Here is an 18,473-nt window from a genome sequence, read left to right on the forward strand (position 1 = left end):
CAAACCAAATACAAGGAACAAATAACTTGTATTATACGCGTATAAACTATGAATTATTTATAGGAATAAATTCTATAAGATATCTTGTGTCTATCCTATCTCATACATATATGAGCATGTAATATAGTATTTATATAGACAGTAAAACGTGTGTCGGTATGGCAAAATGATTAGAGTTCTTAGTACTGAGCGCTCTTTGCCAATTCATACCGGGATCTTAACATTATTATCATTTTATGCTTCTCAGAATACTTAAAGTAGGTACTCAGGACTCTCAGGAGTTGTTCCCTGATAAGTTTAGGTCCTAAAGTTGTATAAAAGAGTCAAAATGAATCAAGCTATATAAGTTGAGGTTTTTTATAAAAACGGTAAATTTGAATGGTAAGTGTCAAAATTAAAATATATATAAAGGTATATAATATGTATTCCATTTTCAATCCTGACTCTACATATACAGCGAATACACGAAATGGCGAATGGAAACTGTAATCTCTTAAACTTTATTGTTTTCTTCGCAAGTTTGATAAAGTGTATGTTATAACACGGGCGGTATAAAAATTGTAAACTCTAGTGATAAAAACCCTCTGACTCCCGGGCAACAGGTTTCTTTTCTATTGACCTGGCCGCGTAGCCAACGTGCAATCGCTTACGCTCCGTAGCGATCGAAACGCAACTGTCACTGTCACACTAATATGGAAGAGAGATAGAGAGACACAAAGCGATTCGATGGCGAAGCGATAGCGATTGTCACCTTGGCTAGGCCGCCTGACTCGTTAACAATTTCGGCAATTAATTCCCATATTGCACAATTTGGCTTTTTGTGGGGAAACTGTCATAGAAGTCTTCGGTCTGTGAGTCGTTCCGCAAAAGGTTTTTCTCTTCCCTTAAACCGTTTAAATGCAAATCTTGCTTACCTAACTGCATGAAGATGATAAATATACCTATTGCACAACTTGTGGTTTTGCATCGTTATGATTTAACACTTTCTCTTCGCTAAGATATCTAACCATTTTGCGGTAGGCATATAGTTTTAAATCATCTCCATGCTTATCTTCAGTTGGTTTAAGTATCTCAAAAGTTTAAGGGTCTTAGTTAAGATTAGTTTAGAAGGAACAGTCTGTTTTCTAATGCTAACTTAAAATACCAAAACTTTTGAATACACGCGGCCTGCACTTGGTGCCCTTGGTGGTAAAACTAAATCAAATATCGGAAAATTTAAGTGAATATTGTAATCATTGCAGTATTGTTAAGTAATTACTGTTTCTGTAATATTCTTCACCATCGCATATAGTGGTACCTACCTCTTCTCGATTTATTGACGGACATCAATAAGATCATTGACAATAACCGTTTTTGCGAATGCCCATAAGGCGTACGTGATTTCCGCGAACGCTTCTTGTAGTAGTGTAAAGTCGTGTAAGGTTAGGGTTGTCGCTAATTTTCTCGGATTTGTCCCCAAACCAAACAGACTGACCTCTCTTTATTCTGATATGGTTTTGTTTTTCTAAACCATCTGAGTAAAATTCTGTAAGCCAGTTCTTAATTTGATTAGTCGATGGTAGCTCAACAACATATCTTGCAGAAACAAGTTCTGGTAAAATAAGGATTCAGTGATGTTTTGATAAATATGTAGAAAGTTAGACACTTTGTTGCAATGGACGCAATTTTATAATTGTAAACATTGTTTTCACATTTTATGATGGATCTTTCATACGCAAGCTCGATGAACAAAACAATTGTATTCAGCATTTAACTATTTTTTTTTTCGATTCAAAGACACTCAAAGCAGCTCTTAAAGCACATGTGGTGGTAAAGCAAAGTCTTATCTACTATCTACATAGGTGGCGTTTTACCCACCGTGAGTCCAACTGGTAGTTCTTTTTTGCGATTGGTGTTAAAAGCTGTTGGTATGTACATCTCAATACCATATACATATAATTGACATTAACGAATTGCACCTACCAGAAAATGCTAAAACAGTGTCCGCTACTGGACCGCGAGCCAGGAGCATATATCGTCTAGCTTCTATACGCGATTGGCCATCCCTAGCTCGGCGACACCGGTTCAGTCCAACTGGTCCCAGGACGGGTTTTTACAAGCGAGTACTACCATGCAACATAGTAATGGGCCGCATCGGGGACGCTCAAGCACAGCTAACTAACCAGCGACTACTCTCCTAAGCAATATCGTCACGAACACGTCCCCTCTTTTACGCACTCTGCTGCTTTAGAAGTTTTACAACTTACTCTCTGCATTTATGTGAAATAAATGGTTCAAGAATCTACATTCTACATATATTATATTGTTTTTGAAAGGAAATAGAGTAAAGAGGCTTACCACGAATATTTGAGAAAATACTGCGAAGTTAAAAGTTAAGGCATTTTTCCTTAATTTGGTCAAGCACGGCACTTAATAAGTTAATACTTCTTAAACATCTTTAGTATTGATTTAATTCCGTTTTCTCTTTTATAAAAATAGGTTGTTCGTCCAGTTGCTGTTTGTAGTAACCAACTTTTAATTTTCACTGAAAACTAAAAGTTTAATCTGTTGTCTTATCTACATATCTTACTCTAATCGTGACTGCAGCCATTCGACCTTTATAACACATACAAGGGCTGCAACTAGGTAAACCACAACCAGAGACTAGTTTAATTGAAAGTAATAAGTAGCACAATTAATTAAGAATCATCTATGTAATGTATCGAGGTTATTTTAAAGTTCCATTGACTTTTAAGAGGATAGTGGCGGTCGTCCAAATGTTTTCTCACAATCTGATAAGATAAAGATAAAAGATAGTTTATTCAAGTAGGCATAATTACAATGCGCTTATGAACGTCAAATAAAGCTAGGTAGACCGGCTCTAACCCTACACCTCTGCCCCGAGAAGATTTAAATCCCCCCTCAATTGGAGGAGGGTATCCCAATATGGGACCGGCGGCAACAAACTCGGCGGGACACATCTTTTCAAAAATAATTACATCTTATAATTAACATGCATTACGAGAAAATAAGGAAAAAAAAAACAATTTAAATTACTATAGAATTCATGCAATTATACACATAAGGTGTAATAGAAATTTGATTTAGAAAATATACATATGTACATGGAATCATACAAATTCGTAGCTCTTTCAGAAAACATATCAAATTCTTACAAAAGGAAAAGAAAATAAAGTTATTAAAAGAAATGGGAAAACATAAATATTATATAAATCTGATTGATTATTATGAATTACCAACATATAATATTTGATGTGCTTTCCTGCTTACCTGATGAATATTCACCATAGCAAATGCCCTTTCGTTTGATTTTTTGAAGTGAAAACTTCTTTAGCGGCGCTGTCCACTTTTTGAGGTGGGGAAAAAATGATAAACTCGAGACAGCGTAAGACGATCACGTGACCGTAAGACGGACACGTGACCTGATCGAAAAACTGTTAGGTACATGTAATGTCATTGAGTTTTTCTTTATTGATTTAAATGCCATCTAGTGAGTTTCGCTCTAACTGGTATTAATATAACTAGAGTACTAACAGTGATGTGCTTAGGGGTTTCAAGTAATTAACGCTAATGCTAGATGGCGTTAACCTCAATTATACTTAAGTAGTGCATTTTGCTATAGTCATTGAGTTTTCACTTCTGCCGGCACTCCCTGAGTGCAACCCGTTGTTTTTTTCGATGTTTTTATTATTATAAGAGTTAGAAGCTTTTTAAAATGTGTATGAAATTTTTTTTCGCTCCTAACTCGTATACTTAAGGAGCATAGCTATTCGCTGATTATGTAGGTACCTACATCAGGTTGTGTAAAAATATTTTACAAAATGTCAATCGGTGATCCCCTTTCGTCTTAATTTTGAAACAAAATTATTATTTACAATGTTGTGCCGTAGTTTATTTACAACAAGTAGGTACCTACGTAACAGCTGTTCTTTGGCGGAGGTCACCAACCCGCGCACTATCGTGCGATAACGCCCCAATTGCCGAGATAGTGTAACGTTAACGTTACTGATAAGTTGATAACGTTTAGGCCTGATAGTAGGAAAATAAACTACACGTGAAATAAGACTTGCTGACTAATGAAAAGAGTGGGTCCTTATACATCACTCATTGTTTGTCTCTGTGCCTGCGTCGTATCACAGGCATAATACGATAAACAACGATTGCTTGCTATATCCTCCCGAGTCCCTTATTGCAGTTTGGAATTTGGAACCTTCTTATATTCCATTTTAATTCCAAATTCAATTTGAATTAAATCCTTTATAACAACCTCAGGGACTCAGAAGGTTAACAATTTATGTTATATTTTTCCCGTTAACAAAATCGTCAGATATAGGTCATAGGATCTATGTAAGTACTATGTAAAATATTACAAAAAAAAACAAGTACAGGGTCGACCAAAGAAAACTATTAAAATGTTTAAAGGCACAAGGTAGATAGTTAGATTTAAATGTCTCAAATTAAAGAACTCTCGCTTCCATTCTAAAGGCATCATACGACGAGCCTTGCTTAATCCATAGGCTTCGCTTTTCGCTGCTAGATCTACACTAGGCGATAGTATCGCATCGTAGGTGAGTGCAGCGGGCGTTGACCCCTGAACTGAATCCAGGTCGCGGAGGTTACGCAGCTCCGCCAACTGCTAGGAAAAACACGAGGCGTTGAGAAAGGGATCTCAATGCTGCCAACTGGTTGTGGCGAATAATCCAAATTTGAATTGTAGAATGCGTTTGACATCGTTGTCGTCTCGGCAGTCATTACACTGGCGTGGCGTTTCATATGGGTCCGTTATCAACATAAATCCGGAGCTATTAAACTGAAACTTGTGAATATTTCAAGGTTGCTTGTCGGCATTATTTATGCGAGAGCATTATTTTTATTGAGTACTGCGATGAGGTTTAAATACCTATGTTTGGAGGGTAATAATAATTAAAAATCTGTAGTTTATTTAGACATATACATATTTCACTAGTTTATGAAACCTAAAGGCAATATAATCAAGGTATGAATTATTGTCAGGTGGTTAGTTAAGCATCTATCTTATTTTTCTGTATTTGTATATACCTGTTTCTAGATGGATGTATTAAATACGATCCTTAAAATCAATAAAATAGTCGTAAAATAAATAACGATTAAATGAAAGGCCGAGAAAAGTTATTAAAGATTACATCAAGGAAAGGTAGAATCGGAGTCGTACTAAAGGGGTGAAAGAAGTACATTAAGAAGAACTAACTGAGAGGGAACTGCACCGACAAAAGATCTCATAAAATAAATAACGGGCGGTTGCAAGAAGTTGAAAAACATAGAAGAAACTATTACATATATAATAAGATTAGGTACGTATACATTCTTATTGTATAAAAATATCATAGCAAGGAACACTTATCCATTTAAGGAATATCTTCAAGTTAACCTTTCAATTATTTTGTTTTGAGTTGCATAGTGAATAGTGCATACCTATCCAACAAAACGAACCTTCACTTTACTTCACTAAAAAATGTCAGAAGTGCATAAAATAAATTAAAATAGATATAATATTGTAAAGACAGTTATAAAATAAGTCAAAAACATGAAAAAAAAACATAACGCACTGGCACCCGAGTTGCCAATTTAATCGAGTTTAATGAAGCCTTAAATCGTAATCAAGCCGAAAAGCATGAACCAGTTTAAACGGCGAGACTAGTTTTAAAAGCCTGGGAAAATAAATGTCCGTCACAATTTAGTGTTTCTTACCGCAATTGCATCTTAATTGCCTAATAATTATAATTATCAAGTTTCGTAATTCGTAACCCTTCGCAGTAGCATACATATGCCTTTTTTATACTGTGGAGAGTTGGAGACTCTTGATAGTCTTGATACAACCTTTCAATTAATGTATTTTTAGCTTTTAAGAAATACCTACAAAGAATGATAACATTGATAACAATATTAATAGGTGACGTAGACATTGTATAGAATTTTTCTCCTAAATATTACGTTTTCATGATGCTGAACAACAAATAATTTTAAAAATTTTATAAAAACAAAATTGGTGTAAGTATAATCCCATCAAAAACATTACATGTAAAAAGGTGCAAGTCTCGCAACGCTTTTACTACAAAAAAGTTTTGAGATGTAATGTGAAACCAAGTCGGTTATTTTAATCAGTGCCAGGGGGTGTTAAAACCGTATCAATAAGATATCTTTAATTTGTAATACATATAATGACTTGGCCATCGCACGGCTGCATAATGACAAATGGATCATCGTCACCTATTAAAAATAATTCTAATTGAACATAACGCTAGCGCTAATTGCAGTTTGAGCATTACACATATTTACGAGTACGGTACGAGTAAAGCATTATGCGATAAATGCGAAACTTTGCTTTCGCTTAACTTCGGAACTAAATGACCTACAGACTTGAAATTTTGGATTTTAAGTATGTGATTATAGCTTACTGGATTACTGGATGACGAAAATTTCTGCGTTCTGGTCTTATCCAGAGGTTCTCAAATAGGGGCATGAAAATTGACCATCTATCAACATATCAAACGTGGTATCAGACTACTTTGCCCAAGACACAGAACCGCTGCATTCCGTGGCAGCTTTCGTTATGCTGCCACGAAGTGCTGGAATAATATTCCGCCACCAATTAGACAGAGCAGTACCATTGGTTCCTTTAAATCTAAACTAAAAGCGTACCTAATGGACCAACAAAGTTTTGCTGCCTGAACCCCTATATTTAAAAAATACAGATTATTGCCTATATTGTACTTTAGTTGCTCACCAGTTAGGTTATGTATATTTATATATAATATAATTTTGATATATATTTATTTATAATAGTATTAAATATTATTTGTTCCCGTCGTCCACAACGTGTCCTGCACTGCGTGCTGTCCCGCACACTCCGCTGGCTCCACAGAAAACCAGCGCCGTTGGCCACGCTAGTCGTACCAGCTGCATTGCTGAGTGGAGACCATTTCGGCTTCACATCTCTATACTATATCCGCTGATTTGTTTATCTTTGCCTTGTATTTGCAATATGTGTTTTGTTTGTATTGATGTGTTGTCTGAATAAATGATTTCTATTCTATTCTATTCTAAAATGCGGCGAAATGGTTCCAGTAAAGGATGGTACGGCAGTGTTTGCTTCGCGCTCGACTTGGCGGGGGCACTGCCGTGCCCCCAGATGTAGGTTGTATTGGTGTAAGTAATGTAAGGTTTTTTATTAGAAAAACTACCAATTGCGGTTCATTTTTTTAATGAAAATACACATATGAAATTACATAATGGAAGCAATCGATAGTTTCATCTCGTGAACACGGAGTATTTTACTAGAATCCAAAGATTGAATTTTTCTTGCTTTATCCACAGGACAGGAACAAATCGTTTTGATGATTTAAAATTAATAGGTAGTGGAAGTTTCTTTACCATTACCTACAGTACGGTTCATTTCTTATAAACATTCTTGGTTGAGATGAGACCTTTTAATAGCAAAGAGTCAATAAAACTACGTCCACTTGATATTTACGATTCAATAAGCGCGTAGCATTATCTGATTCGGTTTGTTTAGGCTGCGGTAAGGTGTTCTCGCAGAACCGGTCTGCCAACTCCTTTTAAGGCAACTTGCTCAAGTGATTTGGTTGGAACTTGTTACTTTTTATTATAAGCTGTTTGTTAGCTTTCATAAGCATACATCGGGCCCGGGGTTTTCGGTGCGGGCATGATTTCGTGTATTTATAACTTTGTTTATTGTAAAATAGTTACCAAACTATGAATTAAACGTAGGTAGGTAGTAAGGTCCAAATGTGCTTAGAAATGTTAAATTAGTATCGTTTTTTACAATTTTTACCTGTTATTTGGCTAGTGTAAAACATTCCCGCACCGAAAACCCCGATGTATGTTCATAAGTTACATCTGCATTTCTGAGAGTGCTTTCTGCTTTAGATTGTTAATATTTGCTAATTATTACAGGCTTATTTATTCCAGTAGAAGGCCCTTGATGTCCTTAACTGACTTTGATTTTGTCTGTAGGTAGAGGTACAATTTCGTAATATAACAACAAAAGATTGATACTGTTTAATGGACCAAAAACGTACCTAGTATTTCAATAAAAAAATCGTGTCTTCTATGCACTTCACTATTTTTGTTATGGAAAATAATTAATTAACTATAACCGGCACGGTCTGGTTCTCTAAAAATACTTTATTTTTAATTTTCAACCATATGTATAGCTAAGGCTGCCAGAAATCCGACATTTGGCAACGCTGTGTGGCCAAATCATCCCGTTATATTTTATATTTGAGTAGGTAAGGCAAGATGTCTCACGACCAACAATTAGATTCGAGCTCTTTTTTCTGACAAGAGTGTTTTGTGTTAGAAAATGTTCGGCACCTGCATTCAGCAGTCTAAGATATTACATCTCTCTCAGGATATATATCTACAAGCACGTTTTCTGGGCGACTGAATATGCAATCGTTAGTTGTGTTATGCCCAGAAAAGAGAAGAGTGGCGATTACTCCACCGACAAGAGCATAGCTCTTAAATATTGATGATGAGTTGTGTTATGCCGGTATCGGGGGATACTATAAAGGTGCTCCATACGATAATTAACAATATTTGGCCCGTTGCTTTAGGTAGGTACTTAGTATGAAGAATTCTATGAAGATAGTCTGGGCGCTTTGGCGTAGGTACAAAGCATTATACGTACTTGCATTGGAATTATTGCTAAGTTTTCACAACGTGAGTATGGTCCCTAATGATAGAAATAACCAAACAAGTTTTTTACTATTACTGAAATTACTGAATACGTATTGCGAAACCAATACGCCCTTAGCAGGTAATGTAAACGTAAATTCCGCTTAGGATATAAATATAGAAAGCCTTATTATTTTTTGCCTTTATATTTTCGCTGTTCACTAAACCTGAAATAGTGATGACATGTTTCGTGTTTACTTACAAGCGACATAGTCTGCCTAGTTGGAAATCTACGAAATCTGGTTGACTATTTAAGTATACCTAGTATACCTATACCTACCTACTCGTATTTGTGGAATTATCACTATCAGCTCCTAGATATTAGTAATGTGTAACATAATATGTTTGTTTAGGACTACGTAGTCCTAAACATCTACGAGTACTCGTAGTTGTTTCGTACTAATTCAATTCACGGGTTCAAACTATGGGTTAATTGCGACCAAATTATTGAATTTGAGACGACTTAGGTTTAAGTTTACACGGGGGAAAGGTCGAATCCTATAGGTATTTATTTGTTTATTATTTATAAGACAGAAATGCCTTTCTACTTGTTAATCACTTTGTAATTTTGATTGCTTTGATGGCGTGCTAAACCCGGTTTTATTAATACATAGAAACCAATAATATATGATCGATACGAATCAATATTATATAAATATGTGTATATGTAGGCCTATACAGTACAGTCTATATATTATAGCAGTATAAGTACTAAGTCTATATATGTACACACACGGTTCTTATCGATATAATTTTGGCCTGCCGGGCTCCCTCTTTAATTAATATAGTTAGAAAAAGACGGGTAGTCTATGTCGCCAAGCGCGGCGAGATACTGTCGCGCCAATCATGTGCTAGGCCTACTGATGCTTCTTCTTTCTCGTCTGTTAGTACAATAAAAATGAAAAAAAAACCTGAATTTTTTTATGCTTTCATATCTTCCTTCGTATGCCCTAAAAATTATTTTTTTATCAAATCGAGAGTAGGGTAAAGTCCGAAGAATAAACGGTCTAGTTTTGCTCTGCAGTTCCCATCAAAAACATAGCCTAGCCGCATAGCATAGCATAGCCGAGTTCGTCATATAGCGGTGTCATGTCATGCATATTTTAGATCTCTGTTAAAATTTCAACTCCCAGTGACCTCGGGTTTTAATTTTAAACTGAATTAGCAAATGAGGGTTCGGGTTCGGTCCGGGTCGGCGACCGACGATCTGAGAGATTCAGGGAATGTAGGCCGGCTTAGCGCTGTTTGCTCTCCTAGTACTCTTATACAATTATTTTATTAGAGCTTAAAATATTAAATTTCGTTAGGGTTCAATGACATTTAGATTGTATCGTCTTCCTTAATTTTGGTGAGTGATTACTTCAGAATATTCGCGTTTAAATATAATGATATCGCTAGCCTGTTAATGTATTTTTCACCTCAGCAGCTCGAACAAGGGTACTTTGCTACTTAAAAACAGTGAGCAAAATCGCATTTTGCTCACTGAGTGAGACAAAATGAGCAAAATGCGATTTTGCTCACTGTTTTTAAGTAGCAAAGTACCCTTGTTCGAGCTGCTAAGGTGAAAATTTAATTGTTGGTATATCTTAAGAAAACATTCTGAGTGAATAGAGGTAAGTGATGAAGAAGGAATACATTTTTCGGGTTCTCTAATATGTTCTCACTGCTGAGGTGAAAAATGTTGTGTACTACACGAGATCAAAGTTATTTACATCTCGTGCGCTTTTGAGTCCCTTACTACGCTCAAGATTCTAAATTAGATTCACTCGCTACGCTCGGAATCTATTATAGAATCTTTCGCTTGCACGGGACTCAAAATAAGCACTCGAAGAAATATCAAACTTTGATCTCTTGTTGTACAAATAACTATTCCTAGGCCCGATACTGTGCATATCGCAACCGATCCTCAGTTGAAAGTCTAGGGAGTCTGTTAGCAATACCGGGACCGCGGATCGTTTATAATGTGCATATCAAATCGTTTATTGAGCGTCGACGCGCTTGCGTGCGTCACGTGCGTGCCAATAGTTAGTTTGACTAAACACCGACCGCTGCACATTGTATGCAACATGGCACTTTTTTCAGCAGATTCTCTGGCGTTCCATTGTAATTAGAGCTCCTATTGTGATGTTCGTTCTCACGCTGAACGAAATTTCATTCTATGCTAATATCGTCGTAGAAAATATATATACGCAGAAGTTTAACTACCATTTGAAACATTAACATTGCAATATCTATACTCTTATCGCCTAGCTATGCCCAAAGTACGTGGTCCTTACTCTATAAATGAAATATTTTAATGCACTTCCTGAAACGGGCCCTTGGAAATAGATAATACATTATAATCTTTACGAATTGCCTCGCTTTGCAATCAGATAATTGAAACATATTATTCTCAAATAAGTTTGAATGTTTAAGTAACTATTGTATATAAAGTCACACTACTGCACCTACATACTTTAATATTTTCTCCGTAGTGCCGTGTAATAAATTTATCTTAAGCAGATTTCAGAGTCATGCTTGGGTTATATGTATGCGATATTATCGCATTGTCTACGTGCATATTTTAAAATATCGTGCTATTCTTTTATACGTAGGTAAATATATTCCCAAGACACAAATAGCAAAGATATCTAACTAGTCTCAGTACCTACACCGTTATCGTAATTCTCTTTGGTTATCGTTAACTATTAAAACATGCAGTAAAATGCACTGACATAGCAGCTCGGTATCCTACAATCAACGTAAAAACAAACAGTCATAGTTCCTAATGTACGATTTTTTTATAATTTTAATATTTGCCGGAAACAGCGAACACCATATTTTACGGACTAACAAAAACTCGTTTTTCTTTCTGGAAGACACTATAAAATATTCGAATTACGCTACTTCTACTTACCACATTCCTTTTATTTTTAAATTTAAAATGCAATCCTAAAAGTGAATGTATATATATTATCATATTTATCATTAAGTTGTTCCATAGTAATTTTAATAACAAAACTTCCGTGAGACAAAGACATATTAAATAGTAGTTTATGCAACAGTGATATAATAAGGGTTCTTAAAATTCAAGGGTCGAAGTTACAAAACGAGACGTAGTCGAGTTTTGTAAAAAAAGACCCGAGAATTTTAAGAACCAATTATGAGCTGTTGCATACATTAGTTTTTCTATGACAGCTGCAGCAAAAAAAAAAAAAAAAAGAGTTATTATTAAAAAAAAAAGAGTTATTATTAAAAAAAAGAGTTATTATTAAAAAAAAAGAGTTATTATTTAAAAAAAATTGAGTAATTATTTAAAAAAAAAGAGTTATTATTGTAAATGAAAACATACCTCTTTCAATCAAGATGATCGGAAATTGTATCTTTAAAAAAAATAAAGCAGTTGTATTATACTCATAAGATGACTGCTAGCAGTCATCTTATGAGCCTATAGACAAAGCATTCAAATGACATTGCTTTAGATATCACTGTCAGTCATTTAATTGACACATTTAAGTGCTGGAGTAGAAAAAATATATTATACGTGAGTGACCCATTTTTAATATATTTAATATGTTCCATAGTATGTATAAGTCTCGGAATAATAAACCAACAGGAACCGCCATTAACAGGCGTTCCCCTCTGTCAAAAGTCGGCGGCCGCCGGTCAAGGAGGTTATATAAAACTAGTTGCCATACGTCATACGCCATTCAGCAAACGTCAGTCTAAGTGGAATGTTAGGAGCAGAAAATGCCGAATTGTAGCGTTTTCTCCTGTAAAAACCGATCGGAACACATCTAGCGTACTTAAAGAACACGTTTCTTTTCATATGTAAGTACCATTACATGTAAATATTATCAAATAGTGCACTAATTTAGCAAAAAACTAAAAAACATTGTCAGTCTGAAAGTGATACCACTTCATGGTACTAGATCTAATTTAGGATAATATTTAAAGAAGACTTTCTAAATATTCATTAGGTATACCTAACTTCTAATTTGCGTTGCTTATTATTATATAATTTATATAACACATTATTTTTCTATAACACCTTATTTTTCTATAACACCTTATTTTTATATCAACATAATCCATTCAAAGAAATAAATAGTATAAATCATAAGTAACGTGATATTACCGATCTGGTCATTGTGCTAGTTTCCGTCCATGCTCTAGTCTCTAGTTTTCGTCCACATGACAAAATAAATAAAAAATAGCAAATTAAATATCAAATATGTTATTTGCTAATCAGCAAATAACATATTTGATATTTAATTTGCTACTTGCCAAATACATTTTTTATGTAGATAGATACTCGTATATTGTCTCGACATTAAGGATTGCTTTAAGTCCAAATTTTTGCAGCAATGTAGATTTATATTCAATTTCTTCAAGTGGACGAAAACTAACGCACCTACCCTACTACTGTTTGAAAATTCATTTTTCTCTTAGTTTCTATCGTATATTTTTTATTTTACATGTCCAATATTTGTATTGTATTTTATTTATTTTAAGGTATTTACTGCCGTCATTTTCCATGAATAGGCACTTTTAATTTATTACTCTGGTATCACTCTACCATAGTTAGCGATGGGACACCATAAAAACCAATATCGATAAAATCTATATGAACATTATAAATATATTGTTATTTTGATTTATTTTTTATAGATTTCCAAAAGATGCAATAAATTTTAAACATAAGTAGTTTTCAGCTTTCCAAGCCATCGAAAACCTAAAAATATTGCAATATCAGTCACGTTTTAAAGTTCTAAGAACTGCATAAGTAAGTTTGTAATTCCATATAAATATATGCTATTACAAAGTTACTGTTGCAGTTCCTACAAATAGTAGGTAAAGTAAAGGTACACTACGATGATAACCGACTTGGTTTCACATTAGCATTACATCTCAAAACTTTTTTGTAGTAGAAGCGTTGCGAGACTTGCACCTTTTTAGGGTTCCGTACCAAAAGGGTAAAAACGGGACCCTATTACTAAGACTCCGCTGTCCGTCCGTCCGTCCGTCCGTCTGTCACCAGGCTGTATCTCACGAACCGTGATAGCTAGACAGTTGAAATTTTCACAGATGATGTATTTCTGTTGCCGCTATAACAACAAATACTAAAAGCAGAATAAAATAAAGATTTAAGTGGGGCTCCCATACAACAAACGTGATTTTTGACCGAAGTTAAGCAACGTCGGGCGGGGTCAGTACTTGGATGGGTGACCGTTTTTTTGCTTGTTTTGCTCTATTTTTTGTTGATGGTGCGGAACCCTCCGTGCGCGAGTCCGACTCGCACTTTGCCGGTTTTCACATATAATGTTTTTGATGGTTATAATTGACTAAAGCAGACAGTTAAAATTCAGTCAATAAAATATCGACAATATTATCGACAAGTCCCTCGCACTTTTACGTTTACTTAAAACTGACATCATCTCGTTCACGGACAGGGTTGTCTGTGTTTGTTCTTGTATTTGTGTGAATATAGTTTATGCTAGTGTTTGATAATTTTGTCGTGTGCGTGTGTAGCGACGCATGCAAAAAATGCATTAGTGTTTACATTATTTGTGTGCGTTCCTCGCCCCCCGCGCCGAAAACGGCAGAATTTTTCACATAGAAATTAGTGCGTGTCACCACTCCATATTGGATTATTCCTCCGAGGTATAAGTACATAAATGCCTTTTCTTTTGTTTCAGGTGATTTTTGTACCGACGTCATCATGAAGTGGAACGATGTAACAGATATCAGTGAGTATTATTTATTCAAACTAAGGCTTAATATTATACCTACCTGGTTCAGTCCAGAAATCTGGATAAAAAAGTTTTATTTATACTCGTCTGTAGTAAATTAATATCTATCTATAGGTACATCTTATAAAACAGAGTACAACCCCGCCACGTCTGTCTAAGCTCTGTCTGTATAATTATATGTATGTTCGCGATAAACTCAAAAACTACTGAACGGATTTTCATGCGGCTTTCACCTATCAATAGAATGATTCTTGAGGAAGGATTAGGCGTACAATTTGTAAAGGGTAAACCGTGCGAAGCCGGGGCGGGAGCTGCTGCGGAGGCTGCATACTTGACTTGATCTACCTCTAAATAGCATTCACAGATTGAGTGAAACGAACATAAACAGTATAACACTGACTCTACGACTTCCTTTACAATTAATCCCATTTTGGCGTCGACACAGTATTTATAAATAAAATGACGGGATAATATACGTAGGTATATCTGTTGGTTTTGGCAGCTCGCTCGCATACTACGTACTACAGTAGTAACTCTAGTAACTGAGCGCGACGTGGGTGCTGGGTGCCTGGTGGGCGGATGTGATTGATAGGTCATTACCAACAACTCTTTGTAACTCTGTATTTTCAAAGTGATTCCTCTAACCGGTTGCTTTGACTGCGTAAAGGTCACTTCCCGGTAGATTGATGCCCAACAAATCGGAATTCTGTCGACCAATGCTCCATCAACCAATTTATTCATTCAGGTATACTATAAATGTGGTAGGCAACAAACTAAATTATCTGCTCAATAAGAAAGCTGTGAAAATACTATAGGTTTTCTTGAATGCAGTGACATGACATAATATGCAGTGGTATGTTAGGGGCAAGTATTTAAGCAGACACAGATTTTGACCTTAGGTATTGTTTAGTGATAGTTACATCAACAATTTTATTTACCCGTATAAAATTGTCGCTTTAAATTAGTGTTGAGTCGCTCACTCGTGAGGCACCTCATTTGTACCACTCATTTTGTTAATTTGTCGCAGTACTTCGTACCGCAAAAATGTCTTACTTCACTCCTCTATTCATTTTACTTGATTCTAAAATTATCTTTCTCCTAAAAGTTCTATTCTTAACCTCCAGAATTGCACTCCAATTAAATGTTACTATTTATTTATTTATAAAGGAAGTGATGAATACATAAATATGTATATACATTAAATATTTTTGTCGTCGTTGGAATTAATGGAATAGTCGACGCTGAAAATATGCTAGTACCTCACCTCATATGAAGTAAGACATTGTAACACCTCATTTTAGAAAATGAGGTACTCATACAAACTCATTTTAAATTGATGTCCTACCCATCACTACTTTAAATTCACTCATCAAACAACCTCTCAAACCTCTGATTTATTTCCGCGCAGATCTTCACAGCATCCAATTATACGACAGATAGTTTGGCAAAGTGTCCGGGAAGGCGCGTACGGTGAAGGTATATGCACAGTATTAGGACTAAAGACAGTAACTTATCTTCACAATCAAATGACCGATCATTTATCAATTTGAGCTTGCATTTCAAATTCAGGGCTCATGAGCTTTAGTAGCGTGGTGTATCGTCACTTGTTCTTTAGCGCGCGCGGCGTCTTCTTGATGTTTGAAGATAGAGTACCTTATATAAATTAACTCTGGTATATGCACAATACGCACAGTAGTGGCCATTCATCCGGAAATAGTACAGAGGCGACGCCGGCCACAAGGTCCGATGCCTCTCTGACAAATTACTCCTACATACAGGCTGACATCATATTCATATTCATATTCATATTCATATTTATTTGCAGAAAAAGGGTTAGTTACAGGTCTTACAGTTAGGTTAGTAATGATCTACCTTGATCCGCTATCTCATGACAGCATGCAAATTATTCTTAAAACTACATTCTACAACATTCAAGTAGGTATTTACAAAGTACATTAATTAGCTATATACACTTATACACAATACATTTACATTAATTTAAGAACAATGTCAAATTAAAATTATGCCAAATAATAAGAAAACAAAAAATTAAAAATCAATAGGTACATTTTTCATGTCATCATGTTTTTATAATTCCAAAATTCTTTTAAGTTGTAAAAACAATGATCTTGGAGCCAAATTCTAAGGGTACAAATGAATTCCTTGCCTTCAAGATTCCTAATTTCTGTTGGTAGATTGTTGTAAACGAGAATACACATATAATACGCATTCCGTTTATAAATTTCAGTCCTACAGCGTGGCTGGTCTAAAAGATCTCTGTAAGGTGCCCTCAAGTTACCTGTGAATACCTCAGACCTTTTCTTAAAATAATTTGGAAATTTGTTAATAAACAAAGATATTTTGTAAATGTACATACAAGTTAATGGAAGAATGTTAAGCACTTTAAAGATAGGCTTACAGCTACATCTTGTCCAGGCATTTGCAATTGCGCGTATACAACGTTTTTGAATCTTGAATACTCTATCGACATCTACAGAATTGCCCCATAGGATGAGGCCATAATTGAGGACGGATGAAACATAGCCATGGTAGGCCGTGAGTGCTGCTTCAACGGATACACCCTGCCTTAACTTTCTCAATGCGAAGACAAACCGGTCAAGTCTACCACAAATAGAATCAATATGACTCTTCCAGTCAAGAAAGGAATCCATATGAATGCCCAGAAATTTTACTGTTTTGGTTTCCATTAGAGCAATACTATTCATGGTAATATTTAATTGAGTAGAAGTTGACCTAGATGAGTGAAATTGCATATAATGTGTTTTAGAAAGATTAAGAAGAAGATTATTATTGTTTATCCAATTATTTATGTCAGTTAAGGCCTCACCAATATCAGCTTCATATTTACATATATTGTCAGTATCACTCTTAATCATTATTGTTGTATCGTCAGCAAAAAGTATAGATTTGGGCTTCACGGCTTTGGGAAGGTCATTTATGAACAATAGGAAAAGTAATGGCCCCAAATTACTACCTTGAGGTACTCCCGAGACAACAATGCGTAATGTCGATCGATACACTTTTTTGTGAATTTGGTTATCCTCCTCTTCCAGTCTTGTGATTTCAGTACATTGATTTCGATTCGATAGATAGGATTTAAGCCAATCATTCGCTAGACCTCTAACGCCATATGCATTTAGTTTTGCTAATAGCCTTGAGTGTTCCACAAGATCAAATGCTTTGGTCATGTCCAGGAATATTGACATAACCGGTGACTTGTTATTGATTGCTTCAGTCACATATTTAATAAAGTCAAGACAAGCTAGTTCTGTATTACGATTCTCTCTAAAACCATATTGATCTGGATGTAGAATATCGTATTTTGTTAAAAAGTTACTTAATCTAACAAAAAAGGCCTTTTCAACGACTTTTGAAATGACTGGAACTATGGTAATTGGCCTGTAATTACTTGGGTCATCACGTTCACCTTTTTTGAACAACGGTTTTACTATGGACATTTTTAGCTGCTCAGGGAAATGGCCTTGACTAAAAGATAAATTTATTATATGTGCAAGTGGCTGACAGAGAAATATTCCAGCTTCCTTTATTATTCTAGTTGAAATACCATCAGTCCCACAAGTATTGCTATTTTTTAATGATTTTATAAGTTTGTGGACTTCAATATCATTAACAGGCATAAGGAACATTGTAGATTGATGGCTGTCTACATCAATTGTTGCCCCAGTGTTCCTGGTTATCTTAACATTACTTGCTTCTATAAAATGATTATTTAAAATAGTCTGATCTGATTGTTGCGTCCACAAATTTGATTTTAAATTGATCTGAATCTATTTTATCGCATCGGACTGTGATTATAAATATATATATAAATATGTACGAGAAGCATGAAACGATGTTCCCAATAAAATAATTTTCTATTCGATTGAATGGAGCAGGCCAGACTGAATTTTCATAACCTCTACTACCATTTGTTTTCATAATTATCTACAACGTCTTCTTTTGATTATTTCACTCTTTGCTGGG

The 18,473-nt window shown here is 35.2% G+C and overlaps 1 protein-coding gene across 2 annotated transcripts in view; it reads left to right on the forward strand.

Annotated features, from left to right (window-relative positions):
- The window catches only part of LOC134647991 (uncharacterized), a 58,752-nt gene that overhangs the window by 20,097 nt on the left and 20,182 nt on the right, over positions 1–18,473 (forward strand). Inside the window, exon 3 of one of the 2 annotated variants that reach the window (XM_063502423.1) lies at positions 14,415–14,465. The exons of the other annotated variant lie outside the window; for it this stretch is intronic. Coding sequence (XP_063358493.1) covers positions 14,415–14,465 — 51 coding nt within the window. The remainder of the gene's footprint in view (positions 1–14,414; positions 14,466–18,473) is intronic. 2 annotated transcript variants of the gene reach the window in all.

Source organism: Cydia amplana, chromosome 1 (assembly GCF_948474715.1).
Source record: "Cydia amplana chromosome 1, ilCydAmpl1.1, whole genome shotgun sequence".
Lineage (NCBI taxonomy): Eukaryota > Metazoa > Arthropoda > Insecta > Lepidoptera > Tortricidae > Cydia > Cydia amplana.